Below are 23,283 nucleotides of genomic sequence, written 5' to 3' on the forward strand. Positions count from 1 at the left end.
CAAACTCGGTCGCTGGGTTAAGACACACACAGTGATAGACACACACAGTGATAGACACACACAGTGATAGACACACACAGTGATAGACACACACAGTGATAGACACACACAGTGATAGACACACACAGTGATAGACACACACAGTGATAGACACACACAGTGATAGACACACACAGTGATAGACACACACAGTGATAGACACACACAGTGATATACACACAGACACACACAGTGACAGACACAGTGATAGACACACCCAGTGATGGACACACAGACACACACAGTGATAGACACACACAGTGATGGACACACAGACACACACAGTGATAGACACACACAGTGATATACACACAGACACACACAGTGACAGACACACACAGTGATAGACACACACAATGACAGACACACAGACACACACAATGATAGACACACACAGTGATAGACACACACAGTGATGGACACACAGACACACACAGTGACAGACACACAAAGTGACAGACACACACAGTGACAGACACACAGACACACACAGTGACAGACACACACAGTGATAGACACACAGACACACACAGTGATAGACACACATAGTGATATACACACAGACACACACAGTGACAGACACACACAGTGATAGACACACACAGTGACAGACACACAAAGTGACAGACACACAAAGTGACAGACACACACAGTGATAGACACACACAGTGACAGACACACATAGTGATAGACACACAGTGATAGACACACACAGTGATAGACACACAGACACACACAGTGATAGACACACACAGTGATAGACACACACAGTGATAGACACACACAGTGATAGACACACACAGTGATAGACACACACAGTGATATACACACAGACACACACAGTGACAGACACAGTGATAGACACACACAGTGATGGACACACAGACACACACAGTGATAGACACACACAGTGATGGACACACAGACACACACAGTGATAGACACACACAGTGATATACACACAGACACACACAGTGACAGACACACACAGTGATAGACACACACAATGACAGACACACAGACACACACAGTGATAGACACACACAGTGATAGACACACAGACACACACAGTGACAGACACACACAGTGACAGACACACAAAGTGACAGACACACAAAGTGACAGACACACACAGTGATAGACACACACAGTGACAGACACACACAGTGATAGACACACACAGTGACAGACACACACAGTGATAGACACACACAGTGACAGACACACACAGTGATAGACACACACAGTGACAGACACACACAGTGATAGACACACAGTGATAGACACACACAGTGATAGACACACAGACACACACAGTGATAGACACACACAGTGATAGACACACACAGTGATAGACACACAGACACACACAGTGACAGACACACAGTGATAGACACAGACACACACAGTGATAGACACACACAGTGATAGACACACACAGTGATAGACACACAGACACACACAGTGACAGACACACAAAGTCACACACACAGTGACAGACACACAAAGTCACACACACAGTGACAGACACACACAGTGATATACACACAGACACACACAGTGATAGACACACACAGTGATAGACACACAGACGCACACAGTGACAGACACAAAGTGACACACACAGTGACAGACACAAAGTGATAGACACACACAGTGACAGACACACACAGTGACAGACACACACAGTCATAGACACACAGACACACACAGTGACAGACACACACAGTGATAGACACACACAGTGATAGACACACACAGTGACAGACACACACAGTGACAGACACACACAGTAATAGACACACACAGTGACAGACACACAGACACACACAGTGACAGACACACACAGTCATAGACACACAGACACACACAGTGACAGACACACACAGTGATAGACACACACAGTGATAGACACACACAGTGACAGACACACACAGTGACAGACACACACAGTGATAGACACACACAGTGACAGACACACACAGTGATAGACACACACAGTGACAGACACACACAGTGATAGACACACACAGTGACAGACACACACAGTGATAGACACACACAGTGACAGACACACCGACGCCGCGTGTGGACACGTGCGGCGCGTGAGATCCAAGGCGACGTTCACCCCCCACCGCCGCAAGGAATCGACCTTCACACCGACTCCACCTCGACTCCACCTCGACTTCACGGCCCGTCCTGCCGACTCAGCCGCGTCATTTGCCCCCCCCCCCGTCTCTCTCTCCCCGTCTCTCTCTCTCTCCCCCACTCACTGCCCATCACCGCCCGTACGCCGATCGGTGATCGGGAGAGAGGCACAACCACCCCCATCAACCCCCCCCCCCCCCGCGGTGTGAACGTCGCCCAACGTTGAGTCGACGTGAACGCAGCGACGTTGGCGCGTGGTTTACACCTGGCGCGGTGCCGGGTGAAACTAGTGCGGGGCCCGTAGCCACGTGTAGCTGCTTGTGCCACGTGTAGCTGCTTGTGCCACGTGTAGCTGATTGTGCCACGTGTAGCTGCTTGTGCCACGTGAAGCTGCTTGTACCACGTGTAGCTGCGTGTGCCACGTGTAGCTGCTTGTGCCACGTGTAGCTGCTTGTGCCACGTGTAGCTGCTTGTGCCACGTGTAGCTGCTTGTACCACGTGTAGCTGCGTGTGCCACGTGTAGCTGCTTGTGCCACGTGTAGCTGCTTGTGCCACGTGAAGCTGCTATTGCCACGTGTAGCTGCTGGTGCCACGTGTAGCTGCTTGTGCCACGTGAAGCTGCTTGTGCCACGTGTAGCTGCTTGTGCCACGTGTAGCTGAGGGATCTGATGGGAAAAATCAAAATCAGCTCGTGTCGATCTCACCCCCCCGCCCCCCAACTGCCCTCCAATGTTGTCCGGTACGATCCGCAGGTCATCTCTCCCTGCCGACTTGTGTGCGTGACGTCAGCGTTGTGGGCCGGTTCGTTTGCAACGCAAAGGGGCGATTAATCTGAATCGCCCCCTTGGATTGGACGTTGGCGGAGGAGTGGCGGCGCAGCGGTTAGCGCAGAGCGCTCTGAATTGCAGACATCGCAACTTGAATTCCAGATTATGGTCATCATCGGTGCCAGATGCATGGCTGAAGCAGGCCTTCAACTCACGGTGACCAGCGTGGTGAATTATGGTCAAACAACCCCTGCCGCTTGATGGCTTTGTCCAGCAGGCGATTGACCGAGGGTTGTAAATTTTTGTCATGAATAATTGGTAGTTAATGGAACTTGTAGACAGACAGACATGACAACAGACAGACAGACACACCGCCAGACACAGCAGCAGCAGCAGCTCCCTATATATCTGCTCAGGGATAAATCGTTTTACTCCTTGCCCCCACATCAACCGGCTCATAAAGTCAGCGCTGATATCCGCTGACTGCATGCTTTATTGGCCTGCAAGAACTACCAGGGCACACCGAGCCACGCGCAGTGCTTCACATCCCCTCCAAATGGATCGAGTTAAAAGCGGCTTCCTATTGTATGGCGCCTAAGCAGTTATTCTCTCTAATTCAGCCTTTTTTTTGTTGTTGTTCACGGACGGTCGTGGAAATATCCTTGAAGGGGGAAGGTGCCGCGTGGACTGTTGCGCAAAGCGCCGATTGCTTTCGCGAGCCGACACGGCGGCTCGGCACGGGCCCCAAGGGCCGCGCGGGCGGCAACAATCAGCGCCGTTGAAGAGCGGTCGCCGCGGGGCAGAGTGGACGCGCGCGTGGCGAGACCACGTGGCGAGACCACGTGGGGCCGGGGGGTGACGGCCGCGTGGGGCATCGCACAGCGCGCGGTGAGCGGAGCCGCGGGCAGCGGAGAGAGAATGTGGGGGGGGGGGGGGGGGCGTGAGATGTCCATCGATGCAATACATCTTCGATGTAATGCATCTGCGTTGTTGATGATGATGACGCAGTGGATAGACCGTGGCTCACGATGGTCAAATAACACAGCCGTGCCGTGGGGGGGGGGGGGGGTGTGCGATGTCCCCGGTGCAGTGTAACGCGATGCCGCGATGCAAAACCGAAGGGTTGTTCTGCACGAGAGCTTGAACGCGCAGTCTGGCGACTTAGGTGCGAGTCGTGCTCCAAGCCGTCACCTCCACTCGTGCGTCTGTGCGGCCGGGTCATTCCGCTGGGCGATCCGTGTGAACCGACGATATTCCTGTGAAGACATCGATAGCGAGCTGCGCCATGCCTCGCCGTCACTTCCTTCTGCCAGATCCCTCAGCTGCTGCAAAGGAGACGCATGCATCCTTGAAGGACCTCTCAATGACTCTCATCAATCTGGCTTGAGGTCTGCCCCTCTTGTTACACAGCTGACTTGCCCTTCAAGGACCATTCTCATCGTCTCATCGTCACCACCATCTCGGCTTGAGGTCTCCCCCCTTTGGCCTCCGCCACCCTGCACACCACGTGGTCACCACCTCCTCCTGACTACATCCAAACAAAGAACCTTGCCACGTTATTAGCACGGTTGATACCTCCGATTAGCACGGTTGGCTATGTACGGTGCGAAAGAAGTTCCACATGCATGTTATATTCCGAACTTCCAACTTGCTGGGAGTTTTGCTGCAAAGTAATTCACTCAAGTATCTGCCCACAGTTTTATTTTGTTGAAGATGTGCAATCTACATACACGTTCATCTGAAAATAGTTATAACAAGAAATTTATTACATATTTCTGTTTATTATTTGTGGAAACGATCAATTGAATTCGTGCCGGAGTCAAATGCCCTTGCGCGTGCGTGTGATATTGGATGGGGAGCGGTGGCGCAGTGGTGAGCGCACTGCGTGTGTGTGAGTGGGGGAGTGGTGGCGCAGTGGTGAGCGCACTGCGTGTGTGTGAGTGGGGAGTGGTGGCGCAGTGGTGAGCGCACTGCGTGTATGTGAGTGGGGGAGTGGTGGCGCAGTGGTGAGCGCACTGCGTGTGTGTGAGTGGGGGAGTAGTGGCGCAATGGTGAGCGCACTGCGTGTGTGTGAGTGGGGCAGTGGTGGCGCAGTGGTGAGCGCACTGCGTTGTGAACCCCGGTGACCCGAGTTCGGATTCCCCACGCTCACGGGAAAACTTCGGTGACGGATATGTAAGCCGGTGTCTCCCCCCGTGGTTGACTCAGCCTTAAGTTAGTACCTGGTGGCGTGTGTTAAAGCATCAGCGCCGGGGAGACAAAGGCGGCTGGGCGTGGTGCTCACCGCACCACTCCCTCGCGTGCCGTGTTGGCTTTCAAAGGTGCTCGCGAACAGCACTTGCCCCAACAGCCTGTTCAAGGTTTGCCTGGGGGATCTTTGTCATAGTATGTTGTATGTTATGCGAGTAAAGCAACATACAACATGTTATTTTTGCGTCTATAGAGTGATATACAGGGCGCGTATTGTGTTATGCGTGTACCTGGCTTAATTACGTCAAATGTAATGTGTGCCATATCTGTATGTGTATAATGGTATTGGTATTGTGTGTGAAAGTTTATATGAATGTGAACTGTAGGTGTTTTATGTATGATGTTTTTTTATGGCTATTGATATGTCAAATGCAATAAGTATTTGTGTGTGCGTGTGTATGTGTGATGTAATAGTGTTCAATTGTACCGTATTTAATACGTGTATGTGCATACGTTTGTATATTTGGGGGGGGGGGTGTGGTGACACAGTGGATCTGTACTACAATTACAAAAAAAAACTAAGTTAGACTCCTGCCCACGGGGGGGGGGGGGGGGGGGGGTCGGGGGGTCTGCTATACGTGGGGAAAAAGTGGTATCTGAATCTGCCCTGGGCCTCCCAACTAGTTTTTACTCAGCCTTACATGAGTTTCCCTAGCGTGATGTGTCAACATCAGCACTGGGGAGACAAAGGCGGCCGGGCGTGGTGCTGGCTCCACACCACACCGTCATTGACAGGTGCTGGCTTGCAGCACTTGCCCCTGCAGTCTACGCAGGCTACCTAGGGGTGGGGGGTATCTTTGTGTGGTATGAATGGACGTATGTTTGATGTATGTCTGGCTCCATGCACGTGTATATTTCCGCGCACATGCATGTGTAAAAAAAGAACCGTTTGAATATATGCATGCACATGCATGCATACATACGTACACATGAACGTACGTACGGACATGTCATTGAATATACAGATGGAATGTTTGTACGTATGTACGCAGGTAAACGTGTGTGTGTGTATATTTTGCTGTGAGTGCAAGCATGTGTATATGCCTGCCTGTGAGCGCATAGCTTTCTTTTCACAAGGTATATTTAACGAGACACTTTCCTTATGTTAGGCTTATGCAAATCCATCTCTGTGTGATTATCATGTACACATTACCACTTTAAATGCATTGATCCTGGGGGTGATTGTATTGAAAGCAATGTATATATATGAGCATGTGTTCACACCTGAAATTCATTGTTCTGAACTCAAAACTGTTAAACCCCTGATCGAATCGTTTCAGTAAATGAGTCTACAGGGTCTCCTCTATTTACGAACGAGTTAGGTTCCAGAGGTCTGTTCGTAAGTCGAATTGTTCATAAGTGCAACTTTGCTCCTGTTGATTCCAAACATGTTGGACGGCATGTACACTAAACACGGGGAATGGCTTTAAAAGTTGTATAATCTCCTGTAGATGTAGATGCCACTGGTTGTTCACGTTCTGCAGATGTAGATGCCACCACCGCCATCTATTGCACGGCGGTTGAACTTACGACTCTCGGTCCGAACAGGCAACTGGACATAAGGACAGGTGTCTTCGTATCTCTGAAAATGCGTAAGTCGAGTGTTCGTAAGTAGGGGAGTCCTTGTGCGCATGCAAGGGATCTCAGCGTCTCACGCCCTTTGAGAGTCCACGAAGGCCCAGACCAGGTGATTCAAGTTTAACCGGTGCCACCCAACTTGGCGTAACTTTTAGCGGTTCGGATTTCGTTTAAGGGGACGATCAGAGCGAACTGTGCGATAACCCCGTTGTGAAACGAGAGCATGGTGGGAATCGAGTAATCCACCCTCACTTGCGTGGCCGCACCAATACGCGGGTACCACTAAAGATGTGCTCTGGTAACAACTTTCCGCTTTGGCACACGAACGACTCGTGCGAGGGTAGAAGGTGGCAAGAGGCGCAGCCCTGCAATTGCTCGCTCACGCCACTGCCGGCAGAACATCTTCAGCTAAGAGGGCATTGTTGACCTCTGCTTCCACGCCGAAACGACCATCTCGGAAGAGGTGGGAGAACCGACACGTTTCCCCACCGCATGCAACCAGTGGTGCTGGTACCCCATCTATTCCGATGTTGGGTGGACGCAGTCGGCGAGGGGAGAGGGGGGTTAAGAAACCTGTGCCGTGGTGTCAGCTGCCGCGCCGGGAGAACGAATCGCGCGGGCGACCACAGCGGGTTGTTGCCAGTCCAGCGTGCGAGCCGTCACGCACGCCACTGTAGTGGCAACATAAACACAATCCCTGAGCACTGGTGCGTCCTCAACGTTGGAAACAGACGCACGCTCTCTCTGTACAAATTGCCAGAGACGATCTAAAAACGTACGTTTGTGTTTTGCAGCGGAGGCAACGCCAGAGGAGGTGGGTGACTTGGTTTAAACGAAGGGGGTCGTGTTTGCGAAACTGCGTGCTGACCTTCCCGGTCATGAGACCTCGCCTGCTTGAGCAAACTTAACGTGAACCTTGAATGTGATAATTGACAAGGGTCAGAAGTGGTGTGCAAAAATCACGGCCCCAAAGTTACCAGAACTATGCCAGGAAATGTGGAATTGCGATGAGAAAATAACAACCAAAGACATATTAGCAAAGAAATCTGGGTGAACTTTGTCACGGTTTGATTGACAAAACAAACGTCCTGCCGATTCGCAAGCGGCAAAAACCGCGACGCTAAACAAATCACACCGTGGGATCGCCCTGTCGTGTTTTTCACGGTCACATCTCAAAGTTTGCAACAACTAAAAAACTCTCCGCAAAAATAAAAAATTAAATCGTTGGCAGATTTGGGATCTTCGCGCTCCTCATTCTCACGGCGCGCTCCAGTAAGAAGTAAAGGCAGAATGCGACAGAATCACCGATCTCGCGGATGTTACCAATCAAGTATCGCTTGCCGACGAATCGATTGCCAATGAATCTATTGCCAATTCATTGATTCCCAATCAATCGACATTTTCAAAGATGCCTGCCGGATAAACTCTTGAGCGACTGGCGGATGGACTGAGCGGAATTTGATTAAAATGAAACCTCGATACTCGTTCCACAGTGACCCACTTCGGCCCCCTTCGGCCCACACCACGCCCGCTTTCTTCCGTACACGGACAAATATCTGATCGGCGATTTCGCCCGCGGTGCCCCGATTCTCTCTTGCCGCAGCGCCGCGTTCCGCCGCGTGTCTCGAACGGGCGCAGTTTCACGGTGGGGGAGGGGGGGGCGGGGGGGGTTGCGATGTTGCTCTGTGGCTTCTCCCCAATGTGCGTGGTCAATGTCCGTGCCGCGTCCAAACTCGGCAGGAAAAGCCTGGAACGTTAACGGCGGCGCCGCGCGCGCGGCCTCTAGCCCCTCCATCGGGTAACGCCGCACGATCACAAACCTATCGTCCTACGCGGAGGAGGGGGGGGTGCAGTACGCCTTGCGGGTTCGACGTTAACCAGTTAACCAGGGCGGCCGCTTGGTCGTTCGAACCGCGGACCACGGCAGCAAGCGGCGCGCGCCATGCCGAGTCGCCGCTGTTTTGAGACCACGGCAGCAGCACCATGTGATGAGGCGGCTCGCGAGTGCGCGGGGCGGACGGCGTGGCACGCGCTCGCGGGCGGGTGTCCACGCGGCGTGAATATGAAGGTTCGGTCCGTCTCGTGTCGCCCTCACGGCTGGGGGGTGACGTCCACTATCCACGGGGGGGGGGGGGGGGGGGCTGTCCGTCTCTCGCGATCTTCGGCGTCACTCGTGTAGATGTTGGCGGAGCACGGGGGGCGCCCGTCACCTCGAGGGCGCAGAGTTGACGTCCTGGCCTGGGTGGACTTGTCGTTCACCACCACCGCCACCACCACAATCACCGTCGTTCATCCGTGGACGTTCGAACGAGCGCCGTTCGGTTCGGAGAAATCGACAGCAGCCCTTCGTTTCGTTGTGTTGACTGAATATGGAATCACCGGTCCCTGTCATCGTAACGTGGAATTTCTACCACCGGCTCAGGACCACCGCTGGAGATGAGCGCCGGCCCCCCAACACTCTTGACCATTGCGCGCGTGTAGGTCCGCGAGCCCAGTCTAGTTGTCCGTGCGCGTGTACATATCGTTACGTGTAGTCGTCGCGTACGGTGACGAACAGCTAACACACATTGCGTCTCGTCTTGCATTTTGCGTACACGTGTGCAATCTTATCTCAGGGGTCTAACTGAAATGAACTAAGAACATAACTACACACACACACGTAGCAGACGTCAGCCCAGTGGAGGGGACGAGACTCACCTTGCCCACCAGGTCACTCGAAGTGTGCGCGTGACGCCTCGACTGGAACTGACGGCGATAATAAACTCGGTTAGCTAGCGAGGTAAGGACGTTGATTTGCTGACGATAATAGCTGGGGGGGGGTTAAAGGATTTTATTTAATCTGCATGATTTTTTTGGAATGCAAATGACAGCAAGGATTGACCTAACCTCCTTTGTGTTGTTTTTTTATATACAGGAAACTTAACACACGAAAAAAAAATCAACTTTTTTACACACGTGCGTTCAATGGAGATTTTTTACCGGTTTCATGCATCGTACTTTAATTTTGTACAAAAAACAAACACGCACACACACACAGACCTCTCCTCAACACCGCGGCATACTGCACGCGCACCCGTCCGCTTGCCCTCATCTTTCACATTTGCAACGTTGAATGTAAACGATAGCGCCGTGGTAGCGAGAGAGATCGAGGGAGGGGCAAGGGAGGGAAATAAATAAATAAAAACCCCACCACACATTACACCCAGAGTGGAGTCAATGGCATTGCACAGGAGGATAATTGCGTGGTCAACAATTGAAATGGCCAGTACAGCAAGTAGGCTCCGGTCGTTGCAATTTGTGTTGGGGTTGTTTGTTTCACTCTCTTCTCTCCAGGCCACAACAACAACACACAGATTATTATTAACTTAGCCACCCATCACCCCTCCACCCCGACCACCACCACCACCACGCCCTGCCACCGACAAAGAAGAGACATCCTCTTGTGAGACTCTTCAGTCGAGCGAAGCTTTTCCTCGTTAATATAAATCGTAGAGGATTGCAATTATTGTACGAGATGGAATCGATGACTCTAATAAAGAATCCAATGCATTTTTCGTGACCCGAGGACTGTACAATGTTGGCGCGAAATGTTACATACTATTTTGCCTCCTTAATTTTACTTTATATGCAATCATTTAATAGAGTACATATGCACTAATGTGTTTTTTTTTCGATTGATGATTTATTAATGACGCATGAAAATGAAATGAAAAAGTTAAAATATCTTAAAAAAATTAATAATAAGCACTGTGCTAAGCTTGGTGTTAAGATGTTAGTATGCCTTAAATAAAGTACATTAATACAGCCTAAACTACGTAGGAGGTGAAATGCAGCGTTTATCTAGGAAAAAATAACCAACAATTTACTTGCTGGCACTAAGTATGACTGTAAGTGGTCATGGAGACTGTCTTGTTATGTTGTGGTGATCAGAATGTCACTGAATGGATTGAGAAACATTTTTAAACAAAGACTCCAATAAACCGACACATTTGGAACACGTTCCTTGGCTCTCTTATTTTATTTTAGTTTTCTGTCCATCGCCCTCCTCGTTCCGCCTCTGAACGCGCACAAGAGGCGCTCGCCCTCCAAGCGACAGGCGGAGATGGAGCGGCGAGATTCGTGCGGAATGTTCGCACCTCGCCTTGTGCGTGCCTTGGGATGTCGCCTTGGCCAGAGCGGCGGACTGAACCCAGGTCGACGGCGACCTGTGAGCAGTGGACAAAAGCCATCGCCGCAGTGGTGACGGGTGGCCCGGATTAACACAAACAAACGGCGTGGATGTTGACTCACGTTGGCACCTCCGCGGCACGAACGTGGACACGGAAGGGGGAAGTGGAGCCCGGGGCGATGTGAAAGCGGCGTGGGCACGGCGATAGGAGCGGGAAGGGCAAGGGAGAAAGGGGGTGGAAGAGGAGCGGAGAAACTGGGAGAACGGGGTGAGGAGAGGAGAGGTGAGAGGTGAGGTGAGTGAGGTGAGTGAGGTGAGGAAAGATGAGGTGAGTGAGGTGAGGCGAGGTGAGGAGGGTGAGGTGAGGGGTGAGGAGAGGTGAGATGAGGTGAGGTGAGTAGATATGAGGTGAGGGGTGAGGTGAGGTGAGGAGGGAGAGGCCTGCATCAGGGCATTGACGCTGCTGCTGCTGCTGCACGGAGGATGAGCGGAGTGGGTTTTCACAGTGGGCGGGGAGAGGGGCGGGGTTCAGAGTCACGTGACTTACTGGAGGCTTGAGCCGATTTGTAGATTCACAGATATGTAAAACTGACAAAATAATGCATTAATTGCCTATCCCTTTAGTACGGAAGTGAAGACGCTAAATGTGCCCCCTGCTTTCACTTCTTCTTCATTGGTGGCTAGGAGATGTTAACTCCCTCGCCTGGTACGCAGGAAGGTCGTGGGTTTCATCCCGACCCTGACGCCTGGGAGCTGCTGCTGTATTTGGAGTTTGCGTCTCTGTCTCCGTGGGTGGAAGGGGGGAGAAACCTGCACCACCGTTTCAGCTGCCGCCTCGGGAGATCGAACAGATTCGGGCGACCTGCTGGAATGGATTTCAAATCCCTAGTGCTGACGATCATCAATAGCCGTCACGCTACGCGCAAGCAGCATCCCTTCACGCAAGCGTACAGTGAGCTACAAATTCGCCTGTGTGGCCTTTGGGATTCTAGGGGGTCCCGGTTATTACCGGCAGCCGTGGTGCGGTGTTTTCTGTCATCCTAATGAGCTCCTGAGTGTTGTCGTGGCCTTGAGATTGTAGAGGCTACGTCTAAATAACCTCTATTACGGCTTGTTGGCGATTCCATAGCGCACCTCGCCTGCTATACAGGATGTCGTGGGTTCCATTCCAACCCTGACGGCTGCTGCTGTATATCTGGAGTTTGTGTGTCTCTATCTCTCTCTCTCCCAGTGGTCGCGTGGATTTTTCTCCGGTTTTCACCTTCACATTGAGAAACACGCGTTTAGAGTACAGTGTATGGCTTCTTTAAATGTCTATGTGATAATCCGCTCCATCGGACTATCGATTGTGGCCAGGTCTCTTCTGAAAAAAAGCTGCATAGATCAGTGGAGCCTTTGCCTGGTTAAAAAAAATATTAGTTTTAGTTTTATTTTATTCGTTAAACCGTCGTCGTGGTGGTGGCCTGTACGTTGCTGGTAAGTGCCTTCTCTAAGATTGGTGACGATGTTATAAATTTCGATTTAAAGCTTTCGTAACTGCAGGGATTCATCTTCTTGGTTCTTTCGGTAAAGTCACGTAGACTCTGTCTTCTCGACAGACCTGTTCTCCACCTGAGGACGGCTGCTTGCGTTGTGGCCGAAACGTCGTGAGAATTATTTTATTATGTTTTATTTTTATTATTTTATAATTTCCATTCTACGTGACTTTACCGAAAGAACCAAGAAGATGATGTTATAAATGTCCTCTTGCAATTAGTTCCCGTGGTCAGGCCCTTCGGTATTTTCTTTTAAGCGCCACGTTCACATCACAGTCGTCGAGTAAAGGCCCATGAATGGCGAGGGGGCCCAGCGACGAGCAACACCGCCGAAGTGGAGATTACGAAGAATCGACGCGTCTCTTGGAGTGAGCCTTGTTGTGGAGTTGTGGATGGTAAGGACTTTGGTGTTTGGGGGGGAGAATTCAAATTTAGAAACATTTCGATTTAAAGCTTTCGTGACTGCAGGGATTCATATTCTTGGTTCTTTCGGTAAAGTCACGTAGAAGGGAATTGTTTTGTTTTTGTTTTCCCTTCTACGTGACTTACCGAAAGAATCAAGAATTAGAAACATTTATTTGACCAGCAGTATGAGGGAGGAAGCGTTCACTCCGCATTCCCTCTGTGAACGAGCGACGTGGTGGCTTTGTGGGGGTCCTCAAGGCCACTTCTGAAGAGTGCCGTATACCACGGGATTGTAAACGCCCTCTCTCAATGGGTGTCTCGATGTGCATTTTGTAATTGTCAAGGACACTTTTATCACTCGACCAGTGCCTGCCGTGGATTTTGTGATTATGAATCCCTTCTCGATCGGTATTGCGGTGAGCTTAATGGTTTAATGATCTCCCCCCGACCATCCACCCATTCCCTCTACAATTTGATTTGGATTCCTACTAATCCTTCTTGGCGGGGCACGGTAACGCGCGCGAGGATGACCCGATGTGACCCAGCCAGTCGTGTGAAGCTGCCGTTGCTGGAGCGGGGACGCCGATCGCTCCCAAGACGTGGTGACACAAAGCTGCGGGAAAAATAAAAGTAATTTTTTTTTTAAATAACAATTCCGAAATTTACAAACTCGTTTTTTTTCCCCCCTGGCAGCTACCTGTCGCTTGCGTACGGCTAATTGCTTGTGAGAACAAACACGCGTTTGGAAAAGCTGTTGCATAATCGTCGCCTGTGCACGATCGTATAAAGTCTCTCCCGACGCCGCGTTCAAAACATCCTCTCGGCGCATTGGCCGCGACCCCCCCCCACTCCCTCTCCTGCTCCACTTCCTGCCCCGTGTCCTCCGCCACATTCAACCGAAGGTCCTCTTGCCAACGCCACCAAGTCGGCTGAAAACATTGTAGGACTTTCGCGACCAATATCATCCATAATACAGGTTGTTTGGGGGGGGTTAGATCGCGTAAATATATTAAAGTGTCGTTAAACTCAACACCACCCGACACAGCCAATTTGCAAGGTTTGTCACGTAAACAGAACGTGGCAATTCGTCACTAGTACAGCAGCACACCGGTGTGTTGGAGAGCAAATCCACAACATTTACAATCTGAGTACGACGTTTCGCCAGCAAATACAAGTCGCCCGTCGTCTCTACCAGTCGCCTCCACTCAACTGCTGCCCTCGATGTCTGGAACTCACCTCCATCTGCCCTTGATGTCTGGAACTCACCTCCATCTGCCCTCGATGTCCATGCCACAGGCTCCATCTTCTCGTTCAAGTCCTGACTCAGGACCTTCCTCCACTGAGGAACAATAACAACAATAACAACTTTGCTTGACCAGCCAGTCGATTGTCATTCCACAGCAGCATTATCGGGCAGTGTACACACTCTGGAACGGCCGCGTTGACTCAACACGCCGATGAGGCCAAGACAATCAACACCGGACCACAGTTTGCTTGCGGATTAGACTCTCCATGTAGGCTTCCTAAATAGGTAATAACATGGAGGCTACCTGCAGTGAAATCTCACAAATCCGGAGCCTGCATTTGCGGTAATCCGGAATCGTGGGTAAGCCTTCAATTGGGATAAGCCATAATTTAGATCGTCATAGTTTAGATCGTAATAGTTTAGATTCTAATAATCAATTGGTTTGAAGCCGGGGCGTTTGAAACGATACAAAAAAACACGAACTATTTTTGTTGTTACCAAGTCCCACTGAGCGATGCAGTTCTTTTTCAGAAGCGACCTGCCGATCACACACATTGTATTACAGCTCATTGTATTATAGTTCATTGTATTATAGTTCATTGTATTATAGCTCATTGTATTATAGTTCATTGTATTATAGTTCATTGTATTATAGTTCATTGCATTATATCCCATTGTATTATAGTTCATTGTATTATAGCTCATTGTATTACAGCTCATTGTATTACAGCTCATTGTATTACAGCTCATTGTATTACAGCTCATTGTATTATACTTCATTGTATTATACTTCATTGTATTATAATTCATTGTATTATAGCTCATTGTATTATAGCTCATTGTATTACAGCTCATTGTATTACAGCTCATTGTATTATACTTAATTGTATTATAATTCATTGTTATATAGCTCATTGTATTACAGCTTATTGTATTACAGCTCATTGTATTACAGCTCATTGTATTATACTTCATTGTATTATACTTCATTGTATTATAGCTCATTGTATTATAGCTCATTGTATTACAGCTCATTGTATTACAGCTCATTGTATTACAGCTCATTGTATTACAGCTCATTGTATTACAGCTCATTGTATTATACTTCATTGTATTATAATTCATTGTATTATAGCTCATTGTATTATAGCTCATTGTATTACAGCTCATTGTATTACAGCTCATTGTATTACAGCTCATTGTATTACAGCTCATTGTATTACAGCTCAACGAAGCGGCTTAGCACGTGGACATTTAGAGCAGCCAAATACTCCAGACGCGTGGTGACGTTAATTCTAAATGTGGAGGGAAAAACCCGGAGGACCTGGAGAAAAATCCACGCGACCACGGGGAGAGAGACACGCAGACTCCAAATATACAGCAGCGGCGGGCGTCATCAGGGTCGGGACCGAACCCACGACCTCCCGCGTACCGGGCGAGGTAGTCAACATCTCGCAGCCACCGTGGCGGCGTTCGAGGGCCCGGTAGGAAGAGCCGAGAGTCACCGGGACACGGAGGGCGACGACTCTGCAGCCCACCCCGTGAAGGGGCTCCCAACGCAGCGAGGCGCTCGCTGCTGCTGCAGCCGCTGCCGCGTCTCCGGCGACCCCCCGCCCCTCCCCCTCCTTGACCTCTGCCTGACTCCAACGCCTCCAGCGATCCCCCCCCCCCCCCCCCCGAGAACCTTGAACCGAGAGCTCCACAGCGGATACCTCTTGGCTCCCCCTTACCTACCCCCATACTCCCCTTACCCCCCATCCTCCCCCCTTACCCCCCCCCCCTTACCCCCCTACCCCCCCTTACCCCCTTACACCCCCCCTTACCCCCCTACCCCCCCCCATACCCCCCGCAGTGTCTCGAGGTGGCTTTGAGCCGATCGCGACGCCGCTGGCGGCAACGCGAAGCGCCCCTGTGGCTCGCAGGGGGCGACTCGCCACCAACTCGCCACCCCAGCGGTGAACCACCAACTCGCCACCCCAGCGGTGAACCACGAATTCAGCACCCCAATGTGAAAGTGAACAATGAACTCACCCCAATGTGAAGTTGAACCACAAACTCACCACCCCAATGTGGAAGTGAACAATGAACTCACCCCAATGTGAAAGTGAACCACGAACTCACTCCAATGTGAAGGTGAACCACAAACTCACCACCCCAATGTGAAAATAAAGCACGAACTCGTCACCCCAGTGTGAAAGTGAACCACGAACTCAGCACCCCAATGTGAAAGTGAACCACGAATTCGCCACCCCAGTGTGAAAGTGAACAATGAACTCGCCACCCAATGTGAAAGTGAACCACGAACTCGTCCCAATGTCAGAGCGTTGTTTGCTGAGCGCACCAACGACGTGCGGCTGATTTACATTTTAATGGGTTGGCTGAGATAGAGAGACGGGCCTAACACGCCGAGTCTAATATCCACGCCGTACACGTTACAAAGACAAAACATATCCCTCGTGTAGCCTTAACAGACTGCCGGGGCAAGTGCTGTTAGCGAGCACCTATGAAGGCCGGCACGGCACACGATGGGGTGGGTAGCCAGAACCACGCCCGGCCGCCTTTGTCTCCTCAGTGGCGATGTTTACACACCACACCGGGTACTCATTTGATGCTGAGTCGACCTAGGGGAGGCCCAGGACCGGTTCAGATAATCTTCACTGGTGTTGACCGTGAGCGGGAATCGAACCCGTGTCGCTGGGTTCATAGCGAAGCGTAGCGCTAACCGCTACACTACCGCTCCCCACCGTACACATGACACACACAGACACACACAGCATGCCTCTCTCACACACACACAGACACACAGCGTGTCTCTCACACACAGACACACACACACACACCACACAAACACACAGACCACACAGACACACACACACCCCACACAGACACACACACCACACAGACACACACCACACAGACATACAGACAAACAGACACCACACAGACACACAGACATACACACCACACAGACACACACACCACACAAACACACGCCACACACACCCAACGAACACCACCTACGAGGGACAAGACGTCGAGGACGCGGCAGATGCCTCCGTGAGACGCATTCATCTCGTTGAGCCAAAGTCCGTGCCACCTCCACCCCTCCCTCCCCGCAGAGGTGGTGCAGGCTGTGGCATTTTTTTAAATTGGCCGAGAAAAGTATTACGGCCTTGCTTCCGTTTTATTTTTTATTTTTAAAACGTACTTATTATTATTTAGCCGCTTTGGTTAAAATTAACGGGGCAATGAATTGTCATAATTCGTGCTCACAATTGGAGTTACACATTGTTATTAATTAACACGTAGTCGGCTTTCGCGAACAATATTAACCATAATTGAGTTTTTTTTGGGTGCAATCGTCGTAAATATAAATGTGTCGTTAAAATGTGCCGGACTGGAATTGTAAATGTCGTGGTGGGTTGACACTCCAACACACACTGGTGTGCTGTACTAGTGACGAATTGGTACGTTCTGTTTCCGTGACACACCTTACGAATTGGCTGTGTCGGGTGGTGGCGGGGTGAACGACACATTTATATTTACACGATCTAACACAAAAACACCTCTATTCATTTGAAAATAATTTCTTGATTTCGCTGCAGGCCTCGTGTAGCCCAGAAGTTGTGAATCGGTGGCATCTCCAAGGCGTCGAGTCCGCACAAAGTAAAGGGATCTGTGGACCGTGTAGGAGTGGTGATGTTAAGAGTGGGGGGGGGGGGGGGGGGCACGGTGAGCCCACTGGACTTGCAATCCAGAAGTCGCCGGGTTCGATCGCACGGCGACTGAAAGTCGCAACGATTGCGCAGGCTTCATGAACCCACCCAACCGCCCACGGCGTTGTCTCTGGTCACCAACACGGGCACGGCCACAGGCTGTCCGCACACATCAGCAAGTCGCAGTGGTGGTGGTGCTGGTGGTGCTGGCGGTGGTGGTGCTGGTTGTGTTGGCGGTGGTGGTGTTAAAGTGTGGGTACTCGCAACTCTTTCGAGATATTTGGCCAGCATGGAAGAGTAGGCCAACATCACCCTCTTAACGGTTAGGGGGGGGGGGGGGTGTAGGTTCGCCACCTTTTCCACAAACCAAACTCGAACACGTGTTTTGCAGCCTGCCCTTGGTCTGTCGCAGTGCGTCGTCACAATGGAGCGCAGCGCAGCAAGACCGGCGGGCCCAGATCTCGCTACGGTTCCAACCATTCCTGCTGCCGCCTGAACCCAGATGCCTCTCTCATAGACACCGACTCTCTCGGACTCTCTCGTTGGTGTTCCTCCTACACACCTACTCGTAGACACCCAATAGAGATGCCTACTCTCTCGTGGATACCTAATCCCTAGTAGGCATCTACTCCCAAGTAGGTATACACTCTCTAGTAGGTATCTACTAGTAGGTATCTACTAGAGAGTAGGTATCTACTAGTAGGTATCTACTAGTAGGTATCTACTAGAGAGTATGTATCTACTAGTAGGTATCTACTAGAGAGTAGGTATCTCTAGTAGGACATCTCTAGTAGGATATACCTCTCGTAACTATCTCTACCAGAAAGTATATGTATATAAAGTAGGTGGTTACGATAGATACCTACTGGAGATACCTACCATCCAGGAGGTACTTCTAGTAGACACCGAGAGGGAGGCTCGCGAGAGCTCCCCCCGCCCCCTCCTTTGGAGGCACTATCCGTCAGCAGTGGCCTGAGCAGGCAGCTGCAGGGCTGCGCCTCTATCCAATTCTCTGTCCCGTGTCGCGGGCCCTGTGCCCGGTCACCCCCCCCCCCCCCCCGCACTCTTCCCGGCTTTGGCAAATGGGCAGAGAGGTGTTTTTGTTCGTTTGTTTTGTTTTTGCTGAGCGAGCGAGAATTGTGATAACGACGATCGCGGACGACGCTTCAGGGCCCAGCGGGGGAGGTGAGAATGAAGCGGCTACAACACGAGGGGAGGGAGGCGAGGGGAGAGTAGAGACCCAGATGAGCAATAGAGTGCAAAGGAAGGCAGGTGGATTGGGGAGAGAGAAGGAGGGGGAAGAGTGAGAGAGAGAGGGATGGCGGGGAGATGAGAGAGAGAGCGAGCGAGAGACAGAGACGAATGTGGATTGAAGACCCATGGGACACTGATTTTGTTACCCTCCCCTCAAATAACGACGCCATTGACTGCAGCAAGCCTGAACATAAATAACTCGGAATGCGCCCGTCTCGGCTAGATGTCGTAGTGGCGAGATGTTAGCTACCTCACCTGGTATACAGGAGGTTGTGGGTTCGATCCCTGGTATACAGGAGGTTGTGGGTTCGATCTCGACGCTGGCCGTCTGTATATCTGGAGTTGGCACTGGTTCTCTGCCCGTGGACGCGTGGACTTTTCTCCGGTACCTCCGGGTTTTCCTTCCACATTTAGAATCAACGCGCTTTAGACTTTGGAGTATTTGGCTGCTATAAATTTCCACGTGATAAGCCACTTCTTGAGGCTATCATTTGTGGCCAGGTCGCTTTTTTAAAAGTGCTACATAGCTCAGTGAGGCCTGACCTGGTTGAATATAAAAGAGTAAATAGTAGGTCGTACGGGCCATCGATGCTTCTAAAAACAAGTCTGGCCACGTCTCGCACCCCCAGAAAGGGCATCTCGCACCCCCAGGTGAAGAAGAACCACTGCTCTGAAGCTAAGCAGGGGTCGGGCCACGCGTGACACAGGTGTTATAGGCTGCGAGGCATGAGGGCAGTGCGGCAAATAAAACGGCATCGTTGTAGTGTACTATGCTCCAACGTCTACGCTTCTCCCACCTTGGCAAACCCACGCCGACAGCGTGGTGAAGTATGGTCAAAGATCACACCACGACTCAGACGACGTGGACAGTCACGCGCTCAGCAGGAGATTGACACGGGCATCCTACACACGCAAGTGAGGGTTATACTTTTATTTTTCGTTAAAAAAAAATATATCCCACTAAAGACAAAGACAAATATTTGCACTTTCTCTAATGTAAAAGGATTAAATTAGAGCACAGGAAATGCAAAGTAAATTAAATAGTTATTTATACTTAACGGAAAACTCGATAGTGGATAGAGCATTCGACCTCTAATTGGAAAGCAATAAATACAATTAAATAATACACAGGCATTTGTCAATCCAATGCTGCTGGATGTAGGCCTCTCCACACACCTTTTCGACCATGGCGGCTGTTTGACCATACTTCACCACGTTTGGTCAGTACAGGTTTGGGGTGGGGTGCCCACAACCGTTTCAGATTCCACTCACCACCGACGTTAGCCGTGGCCTGGAGTCGAACTCACGCCGCCAGGTTCGCAATCCACTGCTGGACGAAGGCCCCCCCCCCAGTCTCCCGTCACCCCCTCTGACGATCCTGCTGTGGTCTCGTTACAAATGCTCCGTCTCCCCGGTGCGTGACTCCTCCGGGGCTCCGCTGCGCTCCTTGCTCAGCGCCACCACTGCCACTCACTTGCTGAGTTGGCGCTTGACGTGGCGGCGACTGGTCCCACCATCCTCCCCGAGTTCAATACAACCGCGCTGGCTAGGAGATGTTAACTCCATCGCCCGGTGTGCAGGAGATGTTAACTCCCTCGCCCGGTGTGCAGGAGATGTTAACTCCCTCGTCTGGTGTGCAGGAGATGTTAACTCCCTCGCCTGGTGTGCAGGAGATGTTAACTCCCACGCCCGGTGTGCAGGAGATGTTAACTCCCTCGCCCGGTGTGCAGGAGATGTTAACTCCCTCGTCTGGTGTGCAGGAGATGTTAACTCCCTCGCCCGGTGTGCAGGAGATGTTAACTCCCTCGCCCGGTGAGCAGGAGATGTTAACTCCCTCGCCTGGTGTGCAGGAGATGTTAACTCCCTCGCCCGGTGTGCAGGAGATGTTAACTCCCTCGCCCGGTGTGCAGGAGATGTTAACTCCCTCGCCCGGTGTGCAGGAGATGTTAACTCCCTCGTCTGGTGTGCAGGAGATGTTAACTCCCTCGCCTGGTGTGCAGGAGATGTTAACTCCCTCGCCCGGTGTGCAGGAGGTCGCGGGTTCCGATCCCGACGCTGACGATGCCTGCTCGATATTTGGAGTTTTGCGGTGTCTCTCTCTCCCCGTGACCGCGTGGATTTTTCTCCGGGTCCTCCGGCTTTTTCTCTCTACACGTAGAATCAGCATCACACCTTATCGCGTATTTGTCCACGTGATGATGAGCCACTTGGTTGAGTCATCGTTTGTGAAAGCCAAGTCGCTCCTGAAAATGAGCTGCATCGCTCAGTGGGGCCTTACCTCGTCAAATAAATATGGTTGAGTTTAGTTGCAAATGATGTACGTACGTTCAACTTCTTTTGCACCGTACGTAGCCAACCGTGATAATCGGAGGTGGAATACGATTGTTGCTACATCATAGACCCACTCCTGCCACGAGAGTGTGGGATTCCCACCACTGATTAAGATGGGTAATCGTGGGATGAGTCTCTTCAAAGGCTGCTCCACCACTTTGAAATATTGCCCTCGCAATCGCACGATCCAATGGAGGCTCTTTCTCTTTTTTTCTTGAAAGGAGCGATAATTTCACGGTATATCCAATCGATTTCGCAAACCCGTTTTAGCCAAAACTGCACTTTTCGAGAGCGAGAACAAATTGGGGAGCCCAGTGAGAAGAGGGTGCGAGAAGGCGATAAGAGAGGGGGAAAGGAAAAGATGAGAGAGAGTGAGAGGGAGAGAGAGGGAGAGAGAGACGCGTTTAAGCAGAGCTCCCCGTGTTATCTCTAGAAATCTAACCTCCTCACTTTGTTTTTCATTCCTTTGTCGGGACTTTCTTCAGCACGAGTGAGTATTCAGTCTCTTGCGCACACAGGTCCACCCTTTCGTGTGTTTAGACCCCGGTTTTGCTAAGTTTGTATTGTTTAACTGTTCTGGGTGAAGCATAGGAGTTTGAAACACAGCAGTGTTTCTTAGGCCCTGTGCACAATCCCATAATTAATTAATAATGGGCATGGTGGTGTCGCCCGTATGCGCCCTGCCGCTGGGGTGCAGAAGCCCTGCCCTGAAACACATCCTATCTTCCAGGAGGCAGGTGCACGTCCTGCTGGCTCCCGGGCAGCAGGAGGAGGGGTGTTTGTCGTCGTCTATGACGGCGTAGCCCATAGATTGTTCTACGGCAAGGATTGCATCCGATCCAAGGCTCCCTGGATGATGTCGCCCTGCTGCACGAGTGCCAGGAGGTCTTCTCGAAGGCCTCCTCATCAAAAAAATGAACTGGCGAAAGTGCAGCGTGCCCCTGGTTGGGGTGTGGTACACGGCCCAGTGTCCCGAGAAGGCAAAAACCATCAATTGGAGCACAACATCGCTGCTGCACCACCTGGGGGTGTTCCTGGGACCAGAGGAGGAACCACCGCAGAGGAACTGGGTCGAGCTGGAGGAGAAGGTGAAGGAGCGGCTGGGCACCTGGAGTCACCTGTGCAAGTTCCTCACCTTCAGGACAAAGACGTTGGTGGTGAACCAGCTGGTCACGTCTATTCTGTGGCACCGACTCTTTTCCCTGCACCCCTTTACAGGAGCGTCCTGCAGACATGGAGCTCCTTTTCCGTCAGGAGGCTGAACCAGCTGCGATCGGCTGAGGATTTGGTCTTCGAACCGATCCTCAGGAGCCCGCAAAGCTGCCATCCACCACCGCCACCCCCGGCATGGAGAGGTGCCTCGCCAATGCGCGTCTCACCAGGATGGGATATCTGGTGGAGCCCGGAACAGGGGGCCGATGGCTCGGACTGGCCGAGATGACCGCAAAGACGGGGCTGCAGTCGCTCTGTGTGGCTGCCCGGATCCTGGCCGAAGCGAACGTCAAGAGGAAGGTGCTCTACTCCTACATGGTCCGGTTTCACCAACAAGACACCTTTATGAGCCACAAGGACCATGTCTGGAGGAGAGCCCTGCCCTGTGTCTCTCCAGAGCTGCATCTCTGGAGGCAACTCTACTCCAGCCCGACGTACAACCGCATCGGCGACCTCAGCTGGAGCATCGCCCACAGCACCGTCACTACCAGCGCCTCCCTGGCGCGCTTCGCCGACACGTCCCCGGAGTGCCGGTTCTGCGGTAAAGTGGATACGGTGGCGCACCAATACGTGGAGTGCAAGAGCCTGGACTCACTGTTCAAGGTCCTTAGAAACATCCTCCTAAATTCGGCGG

At 51.4% G+C, this 23,283-nt stretch overlaps 1 protein-coding gene across 1 annotated transcript in view; it reads left to right on the plus strand.

Annotated features, from left to right (window-relative positions):
* LOC133352913 (patched domain-containing protein 1-like) overlaps positions 1-22,718 on the plus strand; it is a 65,407-nt gene extending 42,689 nt beyond the window's left edge. Inside the window, exons 8-9 of the mRNA XM_061568921.1 lie at positions 22,406-22,606; positions 22,656-22,718. Of these exons, the coding sequence (XP_061424905.1) occupies positions 22,406-22,606; positions 22,656-22,718 (264 nt within the window). The remainder of the gene's footprint in view (positions 1-22,405; positions 22,607-22,655) is intronic.
* Positions 22,719-23,283: the final 565 nt, after the last annotated feature.

This window comes from Lethenteron reissneri, chromosome 5, assembly GCF_015708825.2.
Source record: "Lethenteron reissneri isolate LAM-NWPU_2019-01 chromosome 5, ASM1570882v1, whole genome shotgun sequence".
NCBI classification, from domain to species: domain Eukaryota; kingdom Metazoa; phylum Chordata; class Hyperoartia; order Petromyzontiformes; family Petromyzontidae; genus Lethenteron; species Lethenteron reissneri.